General features: G+C 46.2%; 2 protein-coding genes across 6 annotated transcripts in view; one reads left to right on the forward strand and one right to left on the reverse strand.

Moving 5' to 3' along the window:
- Positions 1-1,437: 1,437 nt before the first annotated feature.
- Positions 1,438-22,584, forward strand: AHSA2P (activator of HSP90 ATPase homolog 2). Of its 4 annotated transcripts, none has more exons than XM_054728437.1 (10): positions 1,438-1,523; positions 3,701-3,891; positions 14,616-14,701; positions 16,918-17,032; positions 18,314-18,402; positions 19,031-19,135; positions 19,560-19,661; positions 20,182-20,233; positions 20,332-20,535; positions 22,364-22,584. In XM_054728437.1, exons 1-9 carry the CDS (start codon positions 1,471-1,473, stop codon positions 20,502-20,504), a joined length of 966 nt encoding a protein of 321 aa, XP_054584412.1. In that variant the 5' UTR covers positions 1,438-1,470; the 3' UTR covers positions 20,505-20,535; positions 22,364-22,584. The 4 variants fall into 4 exon arrangements, with proteins under 4 accessions (XP_054584412.1, XP_054584411.1, XP_008160673.2 ...); XM_054728436.1 differs by lacking the exon at positions 1,438-1,523 and adding an exon at positions 2,240-2,399; XM_008162451.3 differs by lacking the exon at positions 1,438-1,523 and adding an exon at positions 2,240-2,399 and having other exon boundaries at positions 19,037-19,135.
- The window catches only part of USP34 (ubiquitin specific peptidase 34), a 243,367-nt gene continuing 240,289 nt past the window's right edge, over positions 21,212-24,289 (reverse strand). For both annotated transcript variants that reach the window (XM_054728434.1, XM_054728433.1), the window contains 4 exons: positions 24,002-24,142; positions 23,755-23,898; positions 22,578-22,737; positions 21,212-22,381 (listed from right to left, as the gene is read on the reverse strand). In XM_054728434.1, the coding sequence (XP_054584409.1) occupies positions 21,774-22,381; positions 22,578-22,737; positions 23,755-23,898; positions 24,002-24,142 (1,053 nt within the window). In that variant the 3' untranslated portion in view covers positions 21,212-21,773. The remainder of the gene's footprint in view (positions 22,382-22,577; positions 22,738-23,754; positions 23,899-24,001; positions 24,143-24,289) is intronic.

A 24,289-nucleotide genomic window follows, 5' to 3' on the forward strand; every position in this document is an offset into this window, starting at 1 on the left:
ACAGGACGATGACCAACCCACTGCGCCACTCTCGCTGGGCAGGCCAATTACTACATAGAATGCCTTTTCCATTCACATTTTAATATAATTGTTTCCATTGGGATAGTCCTTTAAAAAAAAAAATAAATATATATATATATAAAATTGATTTTTTTAAGAGAGGAAGGGAGCCCTAGCCGGTTTGGCTCAATGGATAGAGCGTCGGCCTTCGAACTGAAAGGTCCCAGGTTCGATTCTGGTCAAGGGCACATGCCCGGGTTGCGGGCTCGATCCCCAGTGGGGGGCTTTCGGAAGGCAGCCCATCAATGATTCTCTCTCATCATGGATGTTTCTATCTCTCTCTTCCTCTTCCTTCCTCTCTGAAATCAATAAAAATGTATTTAAAAAAAAAAAAAGAGAGAGGAAGGGAGAGGGATAGTTAGAAACATCGATGAGCTGCCTCCTGCACGCCCCCTACTGGGGATGTGCTGAAACCAAGGTACATGCCCTTGCCTGGAATCGAACCTGGGATCCTTCAGTCCGCAGGCCGATGCTCTAGCCACTGAGCCAAACCGGTTAGGGCTGGGACAATTCTTTTTTTTTTTTTTTTTTTTTTAATATATTTTATTGATTTTTTACAGAGAGGAAGGGAGAGAGATAGAGAGCTAGAAACATCGATCAGCTGCCTCCTGCACACCCCCTACTGGGGGATGTGCCCACAACCAAGGTACATGCCCTTGACCTGGAATCGAACCCGGGATCCTTCAGTCCGCAGGCCGACGCTCTATCCACTGAGCCAAACCGGTTAGGCCTGGAACAGTTCTTTTTATATAAATATTGCCAAAAAAAATAAAAATTTGTCCGCATAAAATTTTAGTGATTATACCTTCTGCCTTCGTAGGTTTTCTGTTGTTTTATTCCCCCCCCCCAGGTTCTAATTATCCATACCTACATCTTACTATCTCATGTTCTATCATTAATATTCTTTACGAGTTGGATAAAAGTTGCACAGCTACTGCACAAGAAAACCGTGCCCCCGGGCATTGCCATGGAAATTCTTTTCTATTTGATACCATGTGTTAGCTGTCCATGACTTTGGTGAGGTCAAGTGTAAAAAGGTGAAATCAAAATGTCATTTTGTTTTGGGGCTAAAACACTTTGAAAGCATTTTGTTTGTATCACTGTTGTTTTTTTGGAAACTGATACTGGAATGCGGTAGCTCCAGTTAAGTAAAGGAGAAAAAACCTTCTCCACCAGTGGGTTTATCTCACTGATGAGCACGGACCCCGGCAAAGGGAAGGTCTGCACCCGGGAGCGGGACCGTCAGCCACTCCCACCCTCCCAACGGTCACACCCGCTTCCCACACTGAGCATCCACGGGCCCGTGAGTAACACCTCACAAATAACTGGTACAGAGTCTTTGCTAGAAGGTGAAGACGCCTAAGGAATCAATGTCCACTTAATTGTTGTAAAACTGCAGCAAGCTGACACATGCGCTTGCAATCGCGTTCTTTTGCCATCGAAGATGATGACCTGACGAACAGGTAGACCTGCCCGGAGTAACGGGGAACGTGGCGCTCCTCGCTCCGGTGGGAGAGGCCGGGGGGAACCCCCGTGCGCCACCCGCAGGAACTTGCAGACAAAACCGGGACGTGGGGTCCGGAGCAGGCGCCCCGCCGACACCCCGCGCCCCGCGGAGCAAACGGCGTGACCGAGCGCCCGGGTCGAGTCCTCGGCGGGACGGAAGGAGAGCGCGGCCGACCGGACAGCCGCTTCCGGTCTGGGCCCAGCGCGGCCCGCGGCCGCCCTCGCCGCCCACTTCCAGCCCCGAAGCCGACCGTGGCAGCCCCACCAGCCCCGGAGGGGAGGTGTCCGGGCCTTTCGAGGGGGCGCCGAGGACCCCCTTCCAGGCCCCGGGCCCTGCGGGCCTTCCCAACCCCCCGCCCCGAGCCCGCAGGATCGCCCCAATGGGCCCCGGTCCTGGCACATCTCCCCACCCCATCTACACCCCCTCCCACCGCCCTCGGCCCGGACCCCGACATTCCCCTTTTCCCTCCCCTCCCCCCGCCCCCGCCCTCTCCGGGGCCCCCACTCCCGGCCTCCCAGGCCCCTACGCTCCCCCGAGCCCGCCGGGCACCGCCGCCCCCAGGCCCCCGCCCGGCCGGCCCGAGCTCCGAGCTCCGAGCGCCGAGCGCGCTGCGCGGGGCGGGGGGCGGGGCGGCGCAGGGGCGGGGCTCCCGGCACTTTCCGGGCGGCGGACGCCGAGCCGGGCTCGCAGTCCGGGAACGCCGCCGCCGCGGGCCTGCCGGGTCCCCCTGGGGGCGCGCCGCCCGCGCAGACATGGCCAAGTGGGGCCAGGGCGACCCGCGCTGGATCGTGGAGGAGCGGGAGGACGGCACCAACGTGAACAACTGGCACTGGTGCGGCGGGCGGGGGCCGGGCAGCGGGGGCCGGGCAGCGGGGGCCGGGCCTCCTCCCGCGGGAGCCGGCGGGGCGGTGGGGCCCCTCTGCTCTGGGCTCCCGGTGCCCAGGAGCTGGGGGTGGCGGGTTTCGGGGCGCCTCCAGGCCGCGGGGTCCCTGCGAGGGGCGGGGGCTGGCACAGGTGCAGGATGCCCTTCCCCTCCCCCTCCGCTCCAAGTGCGGCTCCTCCGCAGCCCCTGGCCTGGGGGCGCCCTCCGAGGCTTGAGACCGGGCGTCGCGTGGGCACTGCCCCGGGACTTGAGTCCTCCTTGTGGAAGTTGGTTTGGGCTCCAAGAATGGCTTTGGACTTGCCTCTTCAGCTTGGACAGCCTGCCCCCTGAATTGAGTTCTGCCCTCCCCCCTCCCACACCTCATCTTGCTGTTGGAGGAAAGAATGAAGCTTGAAAGTGTGTGGGCGGAGCGTGGTCTGGGCTTTGGTGTGTGCGTCTCGGAAAGAACAGGAATTTGGGTCTAACTCGGCTTCTGACTTGATGGGCCTCGGGTGAGCCCTGCCTTGGAGGAGTTCGAACAAGTTACCATCCTTTTTGTACCTCATCTGGAGCGCTGGCTCTCCTGCCTCCCTCTCCCCCCCATCATCGCTTCTCTCCCGCCCCTCCCAGGCCTGTGGTACCTCAGGGCCATCAGGTGATGCTGAGGCAGGTCCTGGGAGAGCAAAGCCCGGGATGGCTTACTGGGGAGCCCTGGCCTGTGACGGGATGGCTTACTGGGGAGCCCTGGCCTGTGATGGGATGGCTTACTGGGGAGCCCTGGCCTGGAGCTTGGAGGAGCTGACCTCTCCTTTCCTAGTCCTGTCACCATGGACACATCATGGACTTCTCTGGGCTCATTTCTGCTCCCCAAAATGGGAACATTATTTGGGGTGATTGCATAAAATAATAGGTGTGAACACACCTGATACTTTGTCTTGCTATGATTAGAATTATTTGAATTATTGCCACCTTTTCATATGGTCCAGGCTTTGCCCATCCATTTCCAACTGGTCAGATTGCTAGACCCTCTTTTCCCCAAAATAAGCTGGTGTTTTCAAGACAAAACACTACTTTATATAGTGGCTAATGCTGCTTAAGAAACCGAGCAGGAGGATTAAACGCTATTTGGTAGAAAGTTGGCTTGAGGAGCATGTTTGTAAGTTTGAGGGCGGCAGTTCTTCGAAGGCCCTGGGAGGAGTCGGGCTGATCTGGGCTGGGCAGGTGACACACCTGGGCCTCCACTCACGGCTCCGCCCTTCTGTCCCCCGCAGGACAGAGCGGGACGCCACCAGCTGGTCCAAGGGGAAGCTCCGAGAGTCCCTGGTGGGTATCGTGGTGGAGAATGAGGCTGGTCGCTGCCAGATCAGTGACCTGAAGCAGGTGGAAGGCGAGGCTTCCTGCAGCAGCCGCAAAGGGAAGCTGATTTTCTTCTACGAGTGGAACATCAAACTGGGCTGGAAAGGTACGGGGCCTCGGGGTCCAGGAGGGCTGGAGGCAGTCTCGGGGCAGACTCGTTGATTCATCCTTCATCATTCAACAAATGCTTTTAGAACTGCTGTGGACCCTGCACGGACTGGACCCTGAATTGGTGTTGGTAGCTCCAGACACACCTCACCACACCTGGAGTTCCTCGTCCGTCATGCTGGGGGCTTCCCTTTCCCGGAGACACTTAGAGCTTATCGCTTCCAGCTGGACTCCTGTCTGCCAGGCCCTGGGAGCCCAGCGTTCCCCGGGCTGCTGCCTGGAACACACTCCCCCCTGAGAGCTGCCTGCTGGCTGCTCTGGGCCCGTCAGGTCTTCATCCCCGAGTGAGGCCACCTGTCTGCGTCCTGTAACCATTTCAGAAGCCATCCTTGTACTGCCTCCCTGCTTTATTTTCCCCCAAAGTGCTGATATTTTGTTATATGTGGTTACTTACATATTTTGTTTGTTCTGGTTCCTCCTCTTCTCCCAATTCATCAGGGTGGAGATTTAAAAAAACTATCAACTTTATTGAGGTATAATTCACACCCTATATAATAAGAGAGGAATGTGCTAATTATCCGTGACGCCGTGAGGCATAACGATCCGACCTGCCACGTAACGACCGGATCACGGATCTGCAGGAGGGTGGGGCAGCAAACTGCAAGCGGGAGGCGGAGAGCTGCGGGAGGGGGCAGGGCAGCAAGCTATGAGGGGGGTACAGAGGGAGCTACAGGAGGGCAGGGCAGCCACCTACTGGCCCACGGATTCGTGGGCAGGGCTACTAGTACTATATAGTTCGCCCACTTGTATACAATTCAGTGGTTTTCAATACATTCAGAGTTGTACAGCCATTACTACAATGAATTTCAGAAAAATTTCATCCCTTCCCCCAAACCCTGTATCCATTAGCAGCCACTCCCCCAGCCTGCCACAACCACTGGTCTGTTTTCTCTCTGTGGATTTGCCTATTCTGGACATTTCATCTGAATGGAATCATATAGTATGTGTGGGGTTTTTTTTGTGGGATTGTTTTTCACATACAATGTTTTCAAGGTTCACTTATGTTGTATGTAGCACTTTTCATTCTTTTTTTATGTTCTTTGTACAGATATGGCACATTTTGTGGCACATTTTGTTCATCTCGTCAGTTAGTGGGGAGGTGGGTTGTTTTCACTCTTTGGGTCTTTGGGTCAGGAATTGATTGGTTCTGTTTCAGGCCCAGATCACTGTCTGGAACGGTGTGTGTTGGTTGAAGGAATAAATTCTCCTGTGGTGCCTCGCTCCTGGCTGGCTAGGCCGTCTATGCTCAGTGAATACTTGTTAAAATGACCACAGATGTGAAGACAAAGGAGGAAAGGAAGAGGAGGCGGGGGTGGGGGGTGGGAATCTGGTTCTAGAAGATTGTGCTATGTTCAAGGCTGGGCCTCAGCCCAGGAGTCAGCCCCTTTCTTGAGAGTTTGGGTTGGAGAGCCACCCAGTAAGCTGGCCTCGGGCCTCTGCCCTAGTGGCCACCTTGTTCCCTCCAACCAGGCCAGAGCCCAGGGCGACGGCAGCCAGCATCCGAGCGGTCCCGCTCCTGCCTTGGAACCTCCGGGGTCGGGGTCTGCTGGCAGTTACCCCTTCAGTGCTGCTGCTGGAGGGACTGCGGCCGGGGCCGGGGCTGGGGCTGGCCCTGCGCCCGCCTGGTGCCTGCTGTGATCTACATCCTTGCCAACACCTGTTCTCTTTCTGATAGCAGCCATTTTACCAGGTGTGAGGTGGTACTCATTATGGTTTGATTTGCTTTCCCTGTGGATTAGTGATGTTCAGCACCTTTTCATGTACCTGTTGGCCATCATTTGAGGATCTTCTTTGCGTAAGTGTCTATTTAGGCCTTTTGCCCGTTTTTAAATGGGATTTTTTTTTTCTTTTGCTATTAAGTTGTATGGGTTTCTTATTATTTTGGACACTAGCTCCTCATCAGATGAGGCTTGCAAATATTTTCTCTCATTCTTTAGGTTGTCATTTTGTTGATGATTTCTTTTGCTGTGCAGAAGCTTTTTAGTTTGATGTAGTCCCGCGGGTTTAGTTTTGCTTTGTTGCCTTTGCTTTTGGTGTCAGATCCCAAAATAATTGCCAAGACCCATGTCGAAGAACTTCCTGCTTGTGCTTTCTTCTAGGAGTTTTATGGTGTCAGGTCGTATGTTTACATCTTTAATTCATTTTGAGTTAATTTTTGTGTATGGTGGAAGATAGGGATCCAGTTTGATTCTTTTTCTTTCTTTCTTTCTTTTATTGTATATCTTTATTTTTTTCTTTATTGATTAAGGTATTACATATGTGTCCTTATCCCCCCATTGCCCGCCCCCCACTCATGCCCTCACCCCCTGGTGTCTGTGTCCATTGGTTAGGCTTATATGCATGCATACAAGTCCTTTGGTTGATCTCTCCCCCTTACCCCCCCTTTCCCCTGCCTTCCCTTTGAGGTTTGACGGTCTGATCGATGCTTCTCTGTCTCTGGATCTGTCCCTGTTCATCAGTTTATGTTGTTCATTATATTCCACAAATGAGTGAGATCATGTGATATTTATCTTTCTCTGACTGGCTTATTTCACTTAGCATAATGCTCTCCAGGTCCATCCATGCTGTTGCAAGTGGTAAGAATACCTTCTTTTTTACAGCAGCGTAGTATTCCATTGTGTAGATGTACCACAGTTTTCTAATCTACTCATCTGCTGATGGGCATTTGGGCTGTTTCCAAATCTTAGCTATTGTAAATTGTGCTGCTATAAACATAGGAGTGCAAATATCCTTTCTGATTGGTGTTTCTAGTTTCTTGGAATATATTCCTAGAAGAGATTATTGGGTCAAATGGGAGTTCCATTTTTAGTTTTTTGAGGAAACTCCATACTGTTCTCCACAGTGGCTGCACCAGTGTGCATTCCCACCAGCAGTGCATGAGGGTTCCTTTTTCTCTGCATCCTTGCCAGCACTTTGCTGATGATAACCATTCTGACAGGTGTGAGGTGGTACCTCATTGTCATTTTGATTTGCTTCTCTCAGATGATTAGTAACTTTGAGCATGTTTTCATATTTCTCTTGGCCTTCTTTATGTCCTCTTTCGAAAAGTATCTATTTAGATCTTTCCCCCATTTTTTGATTGGGTTGTTTATCTTCCTTTTGTTAAGTTGTATGAGTTCCCTGTAAATGTTGGAGATTAAACCCTTATCAGAGATAACATTGGCAAATATGTTCTCCCATACAGTGGGCTTTCTTGTTGTTTTGTTGATGGTTTCTTTTGCTGTGCAAAAGCTTTTTATTTTGATGTAGTCCCATTTGTTTATTTTCTTTTAGTTTCCATTGCCCTAGGAGCTGTATCGGTAAAGAAATTGCTTTGGCATATGTTTGTGATTTTGCTGCCTGTGGATTCCTCTAAGATTTTTATGGTTTCCCGTCTTATGTTTAAGTCCTTTGTCCATTTTGAGTTTATTTTTGTGTATGGTGTAAGTTGGTGGTCTAGTTTCATTTTTTTGCATGTATCTGTCCAATTTTCCCAACACCATTTATTGAAGAGACTGTCTTGATTCCATTGTATGCTCTTGCCTCCTTTGTCAAATATTAATTGAGCATAGTGGTTTGGGTCAATTTCTGGGTTCTCTGTTTGGTTCCATTGGTCTATATGTCTGTTCTTGTGCCAGTACCAGGCAGTTTTGAGAACAGTGGCTTTGTAATACAGCTTGATATCCGGCATTGAGATCCTTCCTACTTTGTTCTTCTTTCTCAGGATTGCTGCAGCTATTTGGGGTATTTTTTTTATTCCAGATGAATTTTTGGAGAGTTCATTCTAGGTCTGTGAAATATGCCGTTGGTATTTTAATGGGGAGTGCAATGAATCTATAGATTGCTTTGGGTACTATGGACATTTTAATGATGTTGATCCTACCAATCCATGAACATGGTATGTTCTTCCATCTGTTTATGTCTTCCTCTATCTCTTTTTTCAGTGTCCTGATCATTCTTTTCTTTTTTCTGCGCTGCTCAGTTTCCTAGCAACATTTTTTGAAGAGACTCTCTTTTGTCCACTGTATAGTCTTGGCTCCTTTGTTATAGAATAATTGACCAAATATGCATGGTTTTATTTCTGGATTTTCTATTCTATTCCATTGATTTTTGTGTCTGTTTTTATGTCAATACCATACTGTTTTGATTACTATAGCTTTGTAATATAGTTTAACATCAGGAAGTGTGATGTCTCCTGCTTTGTTCTTTCTCAAGATTGGTTTGACTATTTGGTATCTTTTGTGATTCCATACACATTTTAGGATTGTCCTATTGCTGTGAAAAATGCCATTGGAATTTTGATAGTGATTGCGTTGAATCTGTGTATATTGCTTTTTATTTCCTTTTTTTCTGCTAAATGTGAGCTTAGTTCTTCTTTTTCTAGTTCCTTGAGGTGTAAAGTTAGGTTCTTTATTTGAGACCTTTCTTTATTTATTTCCTTTTAGAACTGCTTTTGCTACATTCCCTAAGTTTTGGTGTATTATGTTTCCATTTTCATTTGCCTTGAGATATTTTTTAAATTTTCTTTTGATTTCTTTAAGGCATTGGTTATTCAGGAGTGTTTTGTTTAACTTTTTAAAAAATATGTATTTTTATTGATTTCAGAGGAAGAGAGAGGGAGAGAGAGAGACATTGATGATGAGAATCATTGATTGGCTGCCTTCTGCATGCCCCCAACTGGGGATCGAGCCAGTATCCTGGCATCTGCCCTGACTGGAATCAAACTGTGACCTCCTGGTTCATAGGTCAACGCTCAACCACTGAGCCATGCCAGCCTGGCTTGTTTAATTTTTATGTATTTGTGAATTTTCCAGCTTTCCTCCTGTTACTGAATTCTAGTTTTATACCACTGTGGTTGGAAAAGACACTTATTGTAATTTCTATCTTTTTTAATCTATTGAGCCTTGTTTTGTGGCCTAACATGATTTATCTCAGAAAACGTTCTATAGGTGCTTGATAAGAATGTGTAATCTGTTACTGTTTGATGGAATGTACTTTATATGTCTGTTGGATCCATTTAGTCTACAGTGTTCAAATTTTCTTATTTCCTTGTTGATTTTCTGTCTGGATGATCCATCCTCTGTTGAAAATTGGGTAGTAAAGTCCCCCAACTATATTACTGTATTGCTACTTATTTCTCCTTTTAGTTCTTTTAGTACTTGCTTTATACATTTAGTTGCTTCGATGTTGGGTCCTAAGTATTTATTATTGTTATATCTTTTTAATGAATTTACCCCTTTAGCATTACACAGTGACCTTCTTAGTTTCTTTTGAGCATTTTTAGTTTACAGTCTATTTTATCTAATATAAATATAACTGCTCATGTGTGGTTTTTTTTGTCACCATTTGCTTGAGATATCTTTTTCCATCCCTTCACTCTTAGTTCATGTGTGTCCTTAAAGGTAAAGTGAGTCTTGTACAGGCAGCATATTGCTAGATCTTGGTACTTTAAAAAAAAAAAAATATATATATATATATATATTTTTTTTATTGGTTTTTTACAGAGAGGAAGGGAGAGGGATAGAGAGTTAGAAACATCGATAAGAGAGAAACATCGATCAGCTGCCTCCTGCACACTCCCCACTGGGGATGTGCCCGCAACCAAGATACATGCCCCTGACTGGAATCGAACCTGGGACCCTTCAGTCCGCAGGCCGACGCTCTATCCACTGAGCCAAACCGGTTTCGGCGATCTTGGTACTTTTTAACCCATTCAGCCATTATGTGTCTTTTGATTGGAGAATTTAATCATTTATGTTTAAAATAATTACTGATAGATAAGGACTTACTATTGCCATTTTGTTAATTGTTTTTCTGAGTGTTTTGTAGCTCCCATGTTCCTTACTTCCTCTCCTGGCATCTTCCTTGGTGATTGGGTGCCTATTTTGGGTATGCTTTGACTCGTTTTCATAATCTTTTGTGTATCAACTACAGGCATGTCTTTGTGATTACTCTGAGGCTTACATAAAATATCCTATTTATACTGGTAACAACTTAACTTCAATAGCATACAGAAATGTATACTCTCTCTCTCTCTCACATTTTAGGTTATTGATGTTGCTACTATAATATTCCTGCTTAACAGTCTTTCCTGTTTTGGGGGTGTTTTCTAGGACTTTAAATAATTTTTTATTTTTTAATTGCATTTGACATACAATATTATATTAGTGTTAGGTATACAACCCAGTGATTATACATTATATAACTTACTAAGTGATAAATCCTGATAAATCTCATATCCATCTGACACCATACATAGTTATTACAATACTAGTAGCCCGTTTGCACGAAGATTCGTGCAATAGACCTTCATTCACCTGGCTGCCTGCACCAGTTTTCTGCCGGCACCGGGGACCCAGGCCTTGGTTGTGGCCACCGCCTTCTGCCTTCTTTCAGGGTCCCGGTGCCTGCAGAAAACTGGTGCAGGTGAAAACTGCACCCTAGCGTCCCTGTGACCCGATCGCAGGAGCGAGCTGACCCCCCAGGTCGGCTCGCTCCTGCGATCGGAGCACGCACCCGGCTGGCGCCCCAGCGTCCCTGCGACCTGATCGCAGGAGCCGGTTCGGCTGGCTCCTGTGATGGGAGCAGGTGCTTCCCTGCAACGGTTTCCTGGTGGGCGTGGTTGATGGGTGTGGCTTGGTTGGTGGGCGTGGCTTGGGTGTAGCGAAGGTGCGGTCAATTTGCATATTTGTCTATTATAAGGTAAGATTATTGACTATGTTGCCTATGCTGTACTTTACATCCCTGTGACTATCTGTAACTATTAATTGGTATTTTTTTAAAAATATATTTTATTGATTTTTTACAGAGAGGAAGGGAGAGGGATAGAGAGTTAGGAACATCGATCAGCTGCCTCCTGCACACTCCCCACTGGGGATGTGCCCGCAACCAAGGTACATGCCCTTGACCAGAATCGAACCTGGGACCCTTCAGTCCGCAGGCCGACACTCTATCCACTGAGCCAAACCGGTCAGGGCTAATTGGTATTTTTTAATCCCTTCACCTTTTTCACCCATACCTCTAGCCCCCTCCCACCTGGCAACTATCAAAATGTTCTCTGTATCTGTGAGTCTGTTTCTGTTCTGCTTGTTCGTTTATTTTGTCTTGGCTGGGGCAGGGTCTTGGAATCACCAGGGAGGGGTGGCCAGTGTAGCCAGGTTGATGGAGACTCAGATATGGCAGCCGCCTGCTGGCTCTGTGGGGGGAGGGCTCGGAAAAGGAGCGGTGGCCTCAGCCAGCACTTCTGTCTGGGAGAAAGCTGCCCCTCCAGCTCTTGCCCTGAAGCCTAGCAATTCATTTCCTCCCTGTAGGTCCCTGGTGCCTTTTGAGCTGCTGCCCCAGTGCTGGAGCTCAGAGCGAGTGAGGCCGAGTCGGTCTGAATGCAGGCTCTGTAAGAGAAGCGCCTGGACTTGAGCAGCCCGCAGTCTCATTCAGCACGCTCTGCTGGTTTTTACAGCCGCGAGTTATGGGACTTCTTTTCCTGGTGCTGGAACCCTGGGCTGGGGGGCCTGCTACGGCTGGGAATCCCTGTTTCTAACGGGGAGTCTCCGCAGCCAAGAAACTCTTCCTGATTTTTATCCAACACATGTAGGTGTGGGCCCAGCCTGTCCCGAGTGTCTGTCCCTCCTACCTGGCTTCCTTCTATCCTTAGTTGTAAGACCACTGTTCACTAGATGGTTCTGAATGACGGCGCTTTTGTAGTTTGGTTGTCATTCTGATGTGGTTGTGGGAGAATATGAGTACTGTTTCCCTGTGCTGCCGTCTTGACCAGAAGCCCTGATAATCATTTCTTTTAATATTTTGAATGTATAGTCTGACTCCCGGCCTGTCAGATTTTTGTTTAATTGCCCTTGTATGTGATGAGTCACTGTTCCCTTGCTGCTTTCAAAATTCTATCTTTGACTTTTGACAGTGTGAGTGTGTCTTGGTGCTGCCCTTTTTGGGTAAGCGGTTTGGGTCCTTTGCACTTCATGAATCTGGGTGTCCACTTCTCTTACCAGGTTTGGGAAGTTTTTGACCATTATTGTTTTAAATCGACTTTCTGTCCCTTTTTCTGTCTCTTCTTCTGGACTCCTCATTATGTGTATTTGTTTCTTTTAATGGCATCCCATAAGTCCTGTAGGCTTCCTTCACTCTTCCGTTTTCTCTTTTTTGTTTCTAGGACCTGATAATTTCAAATGACTTATCTTCTAGCTCACTAATTCTTCTGCTTGCTCGAGTTAGCTATTGAAGCTATTTAATTTTTGAGTGCAGTAATTATACTCTACAGCTCTAGGATTTGTTTTTTAAATTTATTTTTGATGGTTTCTATTTTCTTGTTCCACTTCTTGTTTTGTCCGTGCATTGTTTTCCCAGCTTGGCTGAGTTGTCTGTGTGTTCTTGTAGCTGACTAAGCTTTAGGAGGTTTATTCTGAATTCCTGGTCACATAGTTTATAGATCTCCATTTCTTTTTTTTAAAATTGATTTTAGAGAGAGGGAGTGGGATAGAGAGACAGAAACATCAATGAGAGAAACATAGATTGGCTGCCCTCTCTCTCCCCCTCCCCCCCCAATGGGAATTGAGCCCACAACCTGGGCACATACCCTGACTGGGAATAATCAAACCTGACTTCCTGGTTGATGGGCCGATGTTCAACCACTGAGCAACACTGGCCAGGCAGATCTCTATTTCTTTAGTGGCATTTACTGGAGCCTTTATTAGTTGTCACATTTTCTTAACTCTTTATGAGCCTTACCTTGCGTTGGTATCTGTACATATAAGTGGTCTCCTCTTACAGACTTTACAAGAAAAGACCATCTTTAAGCTTAGTTTGGGAACTGGGTGGCCAGCCAGGGGTATCCGTGGTCTCTTGGAGTTTGTTGTCAGGGTCTCTAGTTGGGTGGGGCCACTGTGTGTGCTTTGAGGAGTTGATTGCTGATGGCTGGGCTCCACGTTCAAGCCGGGCCACTAGCTGGGCTCTGCAGTTACCTCTAGTCAGGCGGGTCCCTGGCAGTGTTCCCTGGCAGGGCACTGACACTGGTTGGACTCGATGATTGGGAGGCCTGTGGGCTAGCTCCACAGTTGCTCCTGGGTGGGTGGGGCCTCAGACTGTGCTTCTTGATCAGATGGTGCCACTGGGGATTCTGTCAGGCAGGGCTTTGGGGTTGGACCTGGGCTCAGGCTGTGCTGTGATCAGGTGGCACACAGACAGGTGTGCAGGCTTGCCTTTGTGCCAGGTAGGCCAGCAGGCCCCTGGCTGTGCTCCGCTGTGGAGCAAAGCCTCTGGCTGGGCTCTCAGCCAGGAGCAGCCTCCAGCCACTGGGTGGGGCTAAGACTATGCTCTGCATTTGGGTGGGGGTCACAGTCCAGATGCGGCCTCAGGCTCTGTGCTGCCTTCGGGCAGGGCTGCAGGCTGGGCTCTGCGGCTGCTTGGGTCACTGTGCAGGCTCCCTCGCTGCCCGAGGCTGTGCTCCGCAGTGGGACAGGTGCTGGCTGGGCGCCCTGCCTGAGTGGGGCTGCAGGTGGTCCCAGGGCTGCCCATCCCGGCCAGGCTTCCTGGATGGTTGGGACTGGAGGCTCTGCCTAGCAGTTGAGCAGGGCCGAGCAATGTGCTCTCCTGCCTGGTGGGGCAATAGAACGTGCCCACAGCTGGCTTCGGCCATTGCCTGGGGATCTAGCTCAGGCCCTGCGGTGGGCTGTCCCTGACTGGGATCTCTACTTATGCGCTGCTGCAGGCAGGAGTGCGGTCCACCAAGATCTTAGTGCTGCGAAGTACATGATTGTCTAACCACTCTGTTGTACACCTGAAACTAATGCAAAATAATGCATGATAGTCACTGAATGTAAGCTGTAATTGGGGAAAAAAAGATTTGAGTGCTGGTTGCTGAAAGCCCTGCCCCTGTGCCTCTGGTTCCCAGGGGGAAGGCCAGGCAGCCTCCCAGGAAGCACCCACAGTTCTGGAGGACCCGGCCTGTGCGCCTGGTGCTCTGTTCTCCCTCTGGAGAAACCACGGTGGGAACCTCCCCCTGGGGCTGTGCTGGCCTGCGGGAGGGTGATTCGGTCAGTTACTGCTCCTCTTAGCCGTAGAGCGGTCCTCTCTGCCTCTGGTCCTGGAGGGGGTTCCAGCCACACCTGTGGGTTCTGGGATTTTCAGTGTGTCCTGTCTGGGTAGCTGCTGGTTGGTCATTTTGTGAGGCCACTGAACTTGGGAATAATGTATGTTGCCACCTTGATGTGGTCACTGAAATCACTCTGGTGTTGAAGAAAATCCAGCTGCATGGAGTCCACATAGAACTTCCCAAGCCACCACCTCTCCCCTCCCACTCTTTCCATGATCAGAGCTCATTGTCCCTTTCTGCTCTTCCATCTCTTTTGTGACTCATCAGGATGGCCCTTTACCCTGCCTTGTGTGGTAGAGAACATTGGGGGGTGAAGAAGAAACATTGGTTACAAAACCACTTCCTCCCACCCCGCGCTTCCACCGGGCCGGTTCTGTGTGCACGTCCGTTGGCCGGGTCCTGGTTGCTTCCTGTCTGTGGGTCAGGAGAACGGGCTGTGGGAACCTGCTGGTGGGAAACTGAAGCCTCCTTGTCGCCAGCTGTGGTGGCTCCTGTGAGGAGGGCCGGCTCTTCAGGTTTGCAGGGAAGTTCTGCATAAACCAATTGTTACTTTGTAATTGAAGAACATGTTTTGCTCATTGTAGGTATAATTAAAGAATCTGGTGCGAAGCACAAGGGATTGATTGAAATACCCAACCTTTCTGAAGAAAATGAAGTAGATGACACTGAGGTAAAGTATCTGCTTCCTTTTTTGTAATATCAAGCTTCCGCTCTAGATGGTGAAGATTTGAAAAACTGTTCATCGGACAGTGATTCCTGCAGTTTTGGTCAGTTGTGGAGGGCTTGTTTGCTCAGGCAGCATGTAGTGTGGAGCGGAGCAGAGTGGTGTAGGAGAGTAAACCGAGGCAGTCCTAGACTGCCCCATGGACCAGGTGTGGGGCCTGGGCCTGCATCCCGTGGCCTCATCTATGAAACGGGGTGAATTCATCTTTGAGGGTGTTATCAGATAAATGTGCCCATGCACACACTGCAGAGTGCTCAGGGAGCATGCAGTTTGGTGGATGGGATTGTTTCTCCTCCCCTGCGTCTTTGCTGTTTCCCTTTAATAGTGAAAATCCTCAGCCGTTAGCTGGGATCTCCCTTGGTTATATCGTGTTTTTTGTGAACTAATTAGTATGTATTGCCTTTGACTGGCTCTCTTGTTCTCTTGGGTGATTGAGCCTGTGTGGTAAATCCTAACCTTCGTTTCCAGCTAGTGCCTTCTGTAAGCTGAAAGCTTGGTTCTGGGGAGAGACCATTTGTACAGCAGCTATATTTTCCAAACCAAAGAGCTTGACAAAATGTCTTTTTTGATTTGTGAAATTATTCAGTGCAAAGGCTTTCAGAGATGTAAAAACCAAAGTGTACCAGGCAACAGTCTATGACTGGCCTTTATTAAAGGTTATAAAGTGCCAGGAAAGGGGGGCTGCCTCTGACATGTCTTCAGACAAGAGGTTGCTGTACTCAGCGGCTGGTTTCACTTTATGATGTTCAGATCCATCCGCTGAGAAATTTTCATCAGCCTAGTAAACTGGTCATTTAGAATCAATCCTTGGTAATATTATAGAGGAACTCTTTGGATGGGACCTGGGACGGACCCAGCTCAGCTGAGTCCTAGGGACACTAAATGAGTTCCAACCAACAGAGCTCTTCATTCTGAGAATACCAGAAGCATCCCCAGAGCAGCATTTTGATGTTTCCTTTTCCCTGTCTCCCCCGACATCTGCCTCCCCCCTGCTCCTTTCCTTCCCTCCCTCCCCCTTCTCCTTTTCCTCTCCCCTTCCCAACTCTACTCCCTGCCAGAAATGTGTAGCTCAAGGCCATATTATGTGGGAAGTTGTTTTTCCTAATCACACTAGAGGCCCACTGCACGTATTTGTGCACGGGTGGGGTCTGGGCCGATCGGGGCTGGGCCTGTCGGGAGAGGAGACGGCAGGAGGTTGGCCAGCTGGCCTGCCCCCTATTAGGGTAGGAGAGGGGGCAATCAGGGGCGGGGCCGGCCTGGAGGAGGGGTTGTGGGCCAATCGGGGTGGTGGGGGCCCATCGGGGATTGGGCTGGCCCAGGGGAAGGGCTGCGGGGGAGGGGGGGTTGGCTGGCCGCCCCGCCCTCGATCGGGGTGGGAGAGGCTGATCAGGGGCAGGGCCGGCTGGGGGGAGGGGTCCCAGGAGGTTGGCCATGGGCCCCACCCCCCAATCAGGCTGGTTCGCTGGCTGCAGTGGGCATCATAGCAACCGGTCGTTACGGCTTCGGCTTTCCGGTCGCTGGCTTTTTATGTGTATAGATTGGCTTTGGGGTTCTAGACCAGCGCTGTTCAACAGAAATATAATGCAAGCCACATATGGAATTTAAGATTTTGTAGTAGCCATATTAAAAAAAGTTAAAAGAAATGGGTAAAATTAATAATGTGATTTAACCCAATATATAAAAAACATCATTTAGACATGTAATTAACATCGAAATTATTAGAGATTGTTTTACATTCTCTTTTTTTGTCCTAAGTCTTCCCAGTCTGGTGTGTATGACTTTACACACAGAGCACATCTCAAGCCAGACCGCCACCTTTCGGGTGCCCAGGAGCACATGCGGCTGGTGATGAGCAGCGCATTCTAGGCCCTGGTGAAAGCCGTGGATTACAGCAGTATAATACACACACATGTGAAATTGTGTGCAAATTAAGGGGCTCACATTCTAAGAAGTCCATTCAAGATATGGCCAACATAGTCAATGGAGACTTGATTTAAAAATCCTTCCATCTTCTCACATATAGGGAGAATCCTGCCTGTCACTCTCTTAATAGTCACGTCTTCCTCTTCCCTCAGTCACAGTTCCTCTCATCCATTTGTCCCCATGTTGTAAGAATACATCAGACCAGATTTTTCTTAGGTTTGTATTTTTCTGATTTGTAGGTGAATGTGAGTAAAAAGAAAGGAGATGGGGATGTACTGAAGGATCTTATGAAAACTGCAGGCACCGCCAAGGTCAGGGAGGCCCTTGGAGATTACCTGAAGGCACTGAAGACGGGTAAAGAAGGCATCCCTTGTGAACCCGGGGCCCCTTTCCTGCTTATGCTCTGCACTGTGCTCTGGATTTGCAGGTCAGGCTAACATCTAAGGCTCCAGAAACAACTCTATGTAGTCTGGATGTTGAGAGCTAGTCATGAGTAAGACCATAATTAGTGATTGTCAGTATTGTATACCACGTGACCATTTTGTCTATAGGACTGTTAAGTCTTCTGGAATGAATGATATTTAATCAGTCATTTGTATAATTTGTTTGTTGTCTTCCCTGCCAGACCATGGGGGCATAGAAGGTGTCTGTCTTGTTCACTGCTGTATCTCCAGCATCTAGCACATTGCCTGGCACATAGTAGGTGTTTAATAACTCGTTGAATGAATGACTGCAGGTAGTACAGGTGTAGCTGAGATTTACCTAGGTAACTCCTACCTACACTATGTGGAAGTGAGGTTATTTATTGCTTTATTCCCTAGAGAAGTTACTTGCCAGGCAAAGTGGCCAACAGGGCCTGTCTGCATAGGATCCTTGGGTTCTGCTATGTGTCTAGGTGTTGGCATAGATAGGTTTGAGGTTGCCACTGGCCCACAGGCCTGAATATCGTGAGGCCAAGCTTGTGAGGTGGTGGTGAAGCAATGTGAAAGTATCCAGTTTTGACAGATGAAGGCCATAAAGCTATTAGAAGTTAGCTGTTTAAAAATGAGGCTTTTGGCCCGGCTGGCGTAGCTCAGTGGTTAAGTGTTTACCTATGAACCAGGAGGTCAGGGTTTGATTCCTGGTCAGGGCACATGCCCAGGTTGTAGGCTTGATCCCCAGTATGGGGCGTGCAGGAGGCAGCCCAATCAATGAAACTCTCTCATCTTTGATCTTTCTATCACTCTCTCCCTCTCCCTTCCTCTCTGAAATCAATAATATATATGTATTTTTAAAAAAGGTTTTTGGAAAAGAACATTTGAAAAAATAAGGCATCTGTTGCTCTGTAACTCATGTTTTATATATAAAAACTAGAGGCCCAATGCACGGAATTCATGCCCTGGTAGGGTCCATAGTGGCTGCCGGCTGGGTACTCCCTCCCTCCCTTCTCCTGGCCAGCCGCGCCCCCTGGTCGAATTCCTGGTCTAGGGGACAATTTGCATACTATGCTTTTATTATATAGGATGTGTAATGTTCTTGAAATTCTCAAAATGATTTAGGACTCTTTTTACACTTTTTTTTTTTTTGGTTTTCTGCCTATTAGTGCTGAAAAGGAAAAAGTTCTTTATTAAAGCCATTTCCTATGTTTCTTTGTAGAATTTACAATGGGAATGATTTTACCAACGAAAGCAACTGCAACCCAGGAATTGACTATTAAAAAGAAACTGAGTGAGAACACCTTGCAGGTATGATCTCTAGTGGCCAATATGTAGGGAAGGGGGAAGGAAGTGCTTAGTGAGAATTCTTCAAAGCTCTCAACAGTCTTTCCATGATGGACTTGCCTCCATGGCATATTTTTTGGGGAGCGGGGGGATGATGAGACTCTTATCTTTGATGGAAGGGAATGTATAAATACCTTTTTGTGGGATATTGAATTTTGTTCAAGATTATTCTAAAGGCACTGTTCTTTGGTAGCAACAGAGTTCAAAACCAGGTCTTTTTGAGGTTCAATGGACCAACCTTCTCTTCAAACTTTTAGATTGCGAGGTTTTAAATCCTGTTCTTGGAATCTAGTGGTGTAAATTGATACTCTGTCCTTATGTGCTATTGTCCTTCATCTGCTTATCTTCACACCCTTTAAGCCACATTCATATGTCCAAGTAGGACTTGGGGTGTTAAACCATAGCCCAGAAGAACAGAGCTAAAGAGCTTATAGGGATAATGAGCTGTTTCCAGTAAAGGCCAGGACGGGTGGTGCTAAAAGCCTTCTCATGCTCTCTGTTTCTGGAATGGGTAGTAAGACAGGAAGACTGAATTTTAAATCTAAGCAACTTTATAACTTGGCATGCTAATTATCCTTTGGAACCTCCTGAGATTCAGGCACCACTGGGTGTCAGGATCCCCACTGTGGCGCTGCACATGACGGAGCTGTTCGACGCAGGCGTAGAGCGGCTGTACAGCATCTTCACTGTGAAAGAGGCAAGTCCCTTCTCAAGCCAGGATCTTAAACGCTGGCACTGGGAGAAGATGTCACACTGAGACCTGGAGCTGGTTCTTTGGTTTCCCTTATGTTCCTGTTTTTCTGAATGAAGGGATCTAGAATTGTGGGGATACAAGTCTTTAGGATAGCTTCTGAAATATTTGGGGGTGGGGGGGAATATATCAGCAATTAGGGGATACATTAATTTACTTAGTTTTCTCCCTCTGTGAGGAAAAGAAAGCTGTAAATAATTATAAGCTACATATTTAGGACTTAAAAATTCTGTCTCTCCCCCTCCCTTCCACTCTAAAAAAAAAAAAAACAATGGAAAAAATATCCTCAGGTGAGGATTAACAAATAAAAAACCCTCAAACCATAGTAATTATTCTTTACTGAACTAATGTCTATGTTTTTCTTGGTTAGTTGGTGCAAAAATTTTCTAAATCTCCTGCCGTATTAGAAGCTGAAAAGGGAGGGAAGTTCCAAATGTTTGATGGAAATGTCACCGGTGAATATATAGAACTGGTAAGAAATCTATGGTTAAAGAAAAGTAAGCTGGGGACTGACTCTTGTTTCCATTACCATTGCTTTTTTACTTGCTATGGGCTTTTAATTGAACTCACAGAAACTTGAGAACTTTATATAGTTGGTTGTAAAGCAAATAAAAAATGTTCTATATAATGAGAAAGTTGAAGCCTTAATTTCACAGTATTGTGCAAATGCTTATGATTTTAGAAGTAGTATAATTCTCCCAGCTCTTGGTGTAGAACATTCAGCTTTCTGCCACCTGACAAGTGTCAGCAGCTCTGTTCCGTTACCCGTGTTACTACACTTGTCCTGACGTTAACTGCTGTTAGATTTTGGCACTAGGGACAATGAGTTCTCAATGGTTTTGGCATATAAACTGAAGGTGGGACTGTATGTTGTTCACTGATAACTCTTAGTAGTACATAAGGGGTTTAATGAAAGGCTTCGCTGTTTTTCTGTATAGTACTGTAGGAAACTTAAAAAGATGTTTTCAATAGAACTTCCTCTTTGTTTTCAGTTAACAAATGAAAAGATTGTCATGAAATGGAGATGTAGGAGCTGGCCAGAAGGTATGTTATTAGTACCGTTTGTTTGTTGTAAGAGTCCAAACACTCAAAGCTGTACTCATGTATTTTCCTCTTCATAATGATTCCTATTTTTCTTCCAGAACACTATGCAACAGTTGTACTGAATTTTGTGCCTACTCCAGGGCAAACGGAATTACAGTTGGACTGTAAAGGAGTTCCTGTTTGTAAAGAAGAGAACATGAAATTCTGTTGGCAGAAGCAGCATTTTGAAGAAATAAAAGGTTTACTGCAGCTGACCACTCTAAATTGTTGAATTAGAAGATTTTACAAGAGCATTACTTTTTGTAAGCAGAAAGTTACTTCTTCCCTATCATTTCTTTTAAAAAAGGAAAACAAAAATCTTAATTTATATTGGATGACATTCATGAACTTTACAGAATTTAAAGCATTGTTTGAATCTTGACTACAAGTAAGAAGTAGCAAGCAACCTGAAATTAAGTACTTAACCTTACCTCCCATAGATGCTCTTCTGGGAATACATTGAATTCCTGAGTACTGATGAAGTTTCCTAGCCTAAAGTTTGTCCTTGTAGCAAGCTTGCTTTCTGCTGTAGTTTTAGTTCAGGAAGACAAGAATAACTGGCACGTTGATGTCATTCCTTTATTTACTCCAGGGTTTTTAAGGTAGGTAGCTCTTAGGTTAGTGAAACAGTGGCATGTTGCACTCAGAAGCATGTTGAAGTGAGAGGAGTTGGTTGTATTGTCACACTTCTCCCTGCAGCAGTAAGCATTACAGGGTGGAAAGGACTGAAAAGTCTATGGGAATAAGTTACTTTTGGACTGCCACTAACACCTCTGACAAAATAGAATACAACCAGTAAGTGCTTCCCCATTCACAGTTTTCTCATTACTTTCATCTGAGAAGACTGAAGCAACGTATGTAAACAAATGAAAAGTAATCACAATCAGTTTAATTAAGTGCACAGAATAGCAATCAGTCATGTCAATAAAAATAAAACAATTATTTTTACATCAAGTGTGCTTTATTTCCTCCACAGGTATTCTGTTAAATAAAGCACCATTTATATACTGCCAGGCCACAGCTAAAGAGGATTCTTTACAGAATCAAATTTCTTGTGGTTGTTCCGTATACAAGTAAACTTAATTTTGATAATAAGAACCACAGCGATCGGAGGCAATCTGCCTCTATTATAAGGTACAAAACTGGCACAGAAGACACCATATTATACACAGTAAAAATGCTGTAAGTTTAAATTACATTGTACAGGGCCAGGGAACCCTGTTCCTCCCAGACAGCCATATTAAATGAAAGCCACTACAGTGAACTCTTAATTACATAAAACATATCCATTATCTGATTGCCCTTTAGAAAGTATACTGAAGATGCAAATTTTTTTTCATCTGGAGTTCTGCCTGACCAAGAATTAAGCCTATAAATCTATCTTGCCATTCAAGCAGAGAGCACTGGACAAACTGAAGCACAAAAACAGAAATAAGCAAAACTTATACAAACAGCATTGGGGAGCAGGGGGACCTTAAAAGTAGACATGCTACATCTAATGTCAAGAAGCAGCTTGGTTTCCTTTGCCAGATATCCTTATGACCACGTGAATTGTAGACTCAATGGTTCTGCACAGGGTATCTAAAATGTCGTGCTGCTGCATGTGACTCAAGAGTCCTCTGGAATGGCCACAACTGAGTGACAAAGCAGCCTCAGGGTCCTGGGAGGGCAAAGGTTGACCATCACAGCTTCTCAAGTCAGCTAAGTCAGACAGAACGGCAGAGATAGAAGTAGAAGGGAACTCTGATTCTTCCTCAGCTAAGTTAGAATCCTTGGGACAGTGGAGGTCTTTAAACTCTTTACACTCCTCAAACCTACCACTGTTGGACTGTTCTTCTGCATGCTGTGACCTGGTATTTGACATGTCTTCTGAAAACGAAGAGGGAACTTCCATTCGGTATTCTTTAACAGAACTATTTTCAGGGGAAGGAAGATCTTGCTCAGTTCCTGGGTCAATAATTGAGGAGTCTCTCGTCTCATTGTCTGAAGTGCTGGTTGGGGTCAGGACCTCCCTTGTGTCTGTTTTCATGTCGCTGATGCAGCTGTCTGCAGTGTGCTCCTCATCACTGCTGACACGCCTTCTTTTAACAGGCGTCGCCCCTTCATCATCTGTGAAGACATCAAAACCAACTTCTGTGAAAGGAGCCACTAAGATCACACCGAGGGAAGGTGTGTTTATGGAAAATTTCTTTTACAGCATTCACATATAGGAGGCCCACGTGAACCAAGAGCTATTGTATGGTCAGTTACACCGAGTGTATTCCCTCCTCCCACCCTAAAGTTAATTCTGGTCCATAACACTAACCTTTAGTTTTTCTTTCTTTGGCTTCTTGCTCTTGGAGTGAGTTTCTCTGCTGCAGACAAGTCCTGCATTTGCTCAAAAGCTCTTGCAGAGTTGGAATCAGAGCGGGGTTTAACTGTTTGGGAGTGTGTACCGACAGGAGCAAAGCAAGTGCCCGTAGGTCCTACAACAACCCGTACACGAACATTTCAAATTCTAAAGCCAACATCTGAAACACTTTGTTCACAGTTCAATGCACACATTTACATTCCCAGGAATCTACCCTGGCTTCTCTGGCATTTTTAGAAGAATGCTGCAACTAGAAAGCCAAGGTTATGATACTATATTTCATCAGTCCTAAGTAACTAATACCATTATTTTATACATCACATCATTTAAAAAGTCAGACCAGAGACTCAAATAGTGTTTTCTGAAAATGGGGGAAGAAAAATAGAACTTATATAGGAATTTAAAAAAACCCTGACTGATCTGTGAGAAATTTAGGGATTAATCTAGAAATCATTTTCTCCAATATGTGAAAAACAGTAAGGTCTTCTCCCTCCTCTCTCTAATCTGCTGGCACCAGCATTTTGTTCCTTGGGAGGCTCTGCTGCAGGAGACATGCCAGCACATTTCCAGGAGGTTCCTTTATTCTATGGCATGGCCATCATGGGAGCCTACGTAAGGCAACTTACTACTTCCCTGGTTTTAACTGGCTTTATAAAAGATTATTAATCTGATTGATGAGCAATAGAAATCACAATTGTTTTTAAAAAATGTAAACAAGTAGAGAGAAAGGAAATGTCTTTTAGGGGTCATACTGCCTTAGGCATTTAATGACATTAGCTCATGTCTTCTAAGGTAGTCAAAGTGTGTGCACACTGAAAGGTTGCCGGTTTGATTCCTGCTCAGGGCACCTTCCCCGTTGCAGGCTTGATCCCCATTAGGGGACATCTAGGAGGCAATCAGTGATTCGTTCTCAAATTAGTATTCCTCTCGCTAAAAATTAAAAAATATATATTTCAAAGTGTTATATACATAAAAGGCATAGTGAACAAATTTTTAAAACTTTGATTAGTTTTTCATATTTGACTTCTAGAGTTTGAATAATAAAGGCATAATAAAATCACAGTAAGACCAAATTTAGAGTTGATTTAAGGAAGTTTTGAAGTACATGACTGCTCCCTTCCACAGTTCTTACCCCATTTAATGCAGCACTTGCTTTGGACATTTCAATTCGGTTGGTGAAATCAGATTGCAGGTTCTGATACTGATTTATCAAGTTTGTAATAAGGGTGCTGATCAAATTGGCACAGTTTGCTTCAGAAAACACTTGACCTTGAACCTAAAAAAAAAAGGGATTAAAAAAATCTCCAAAAGACCAATATAATGGAAACACAACCATTAACTAACTGGAAGTAACATTGAGTTTTCAAAGTACAACATACCTTTAGAAGAAAATGAGTCATGAATGTGTAGACAATGTTGTTGTTTAGGAAAGTTCTTTCATCCATTAGAATACATTTTATATATTCTGCAAAAACAGGATCTTCACACAAAAGCTTGATGCAATTTTTTGACAGGGCAGACTAAAGTGGGGAGAAGAAGTACTGATGGGTGAGCACTGAAATCATTGTAAACCTTAAACATACTGCTTATGAGGTACATGAGTCTGTGCATCCGGCTGGAAAAACACTTGTAACTCCGTCTAAACTTTCAGTTACAGCAACTGTCCT

The sequence above is a fragment of the Eptesicus fuscus genome, chromosome 16 (genome assembly GCF_027574615.1).
Source record: "Eptesicus fuscus isolate TK198812 chromosome 16, DD_ASM_mEF_20220401, whole genome shotgun sequence".
NCBI classification, from domain to species: domain Eukaryota; kingdom Metazoa; phylum Chordata; class Mammalia; order Chiroptera; family Vespertilionidae; genus Eptesicus; species Eptesicus fuscus.

Bases quoted from the DNA above. Each gene is read 5' to 3' on its own strand.
- AHSA2P (XM_054728436.1), top strand. From the start codon at position 2,320: ATGGCCAAGTGGGGCCAGGGCGACCCGCGCTGGATCGTGGAGGAGCGG. The intron at 18,403-19,030 runs GTATGATCTCTA...GAACCTCCTGAG, and splicing joins TGAGTGAGAACACCTTGCAG to ATTCAGGCACCACTGGGTGT. The intron at 20,234-20,331 runs GTATGTTATTAG...TTTTTCTTCCAG, and splicing joins ATGTAGGAGCTGGCCAGAAG to AACACTATGCAACAGTTGTA.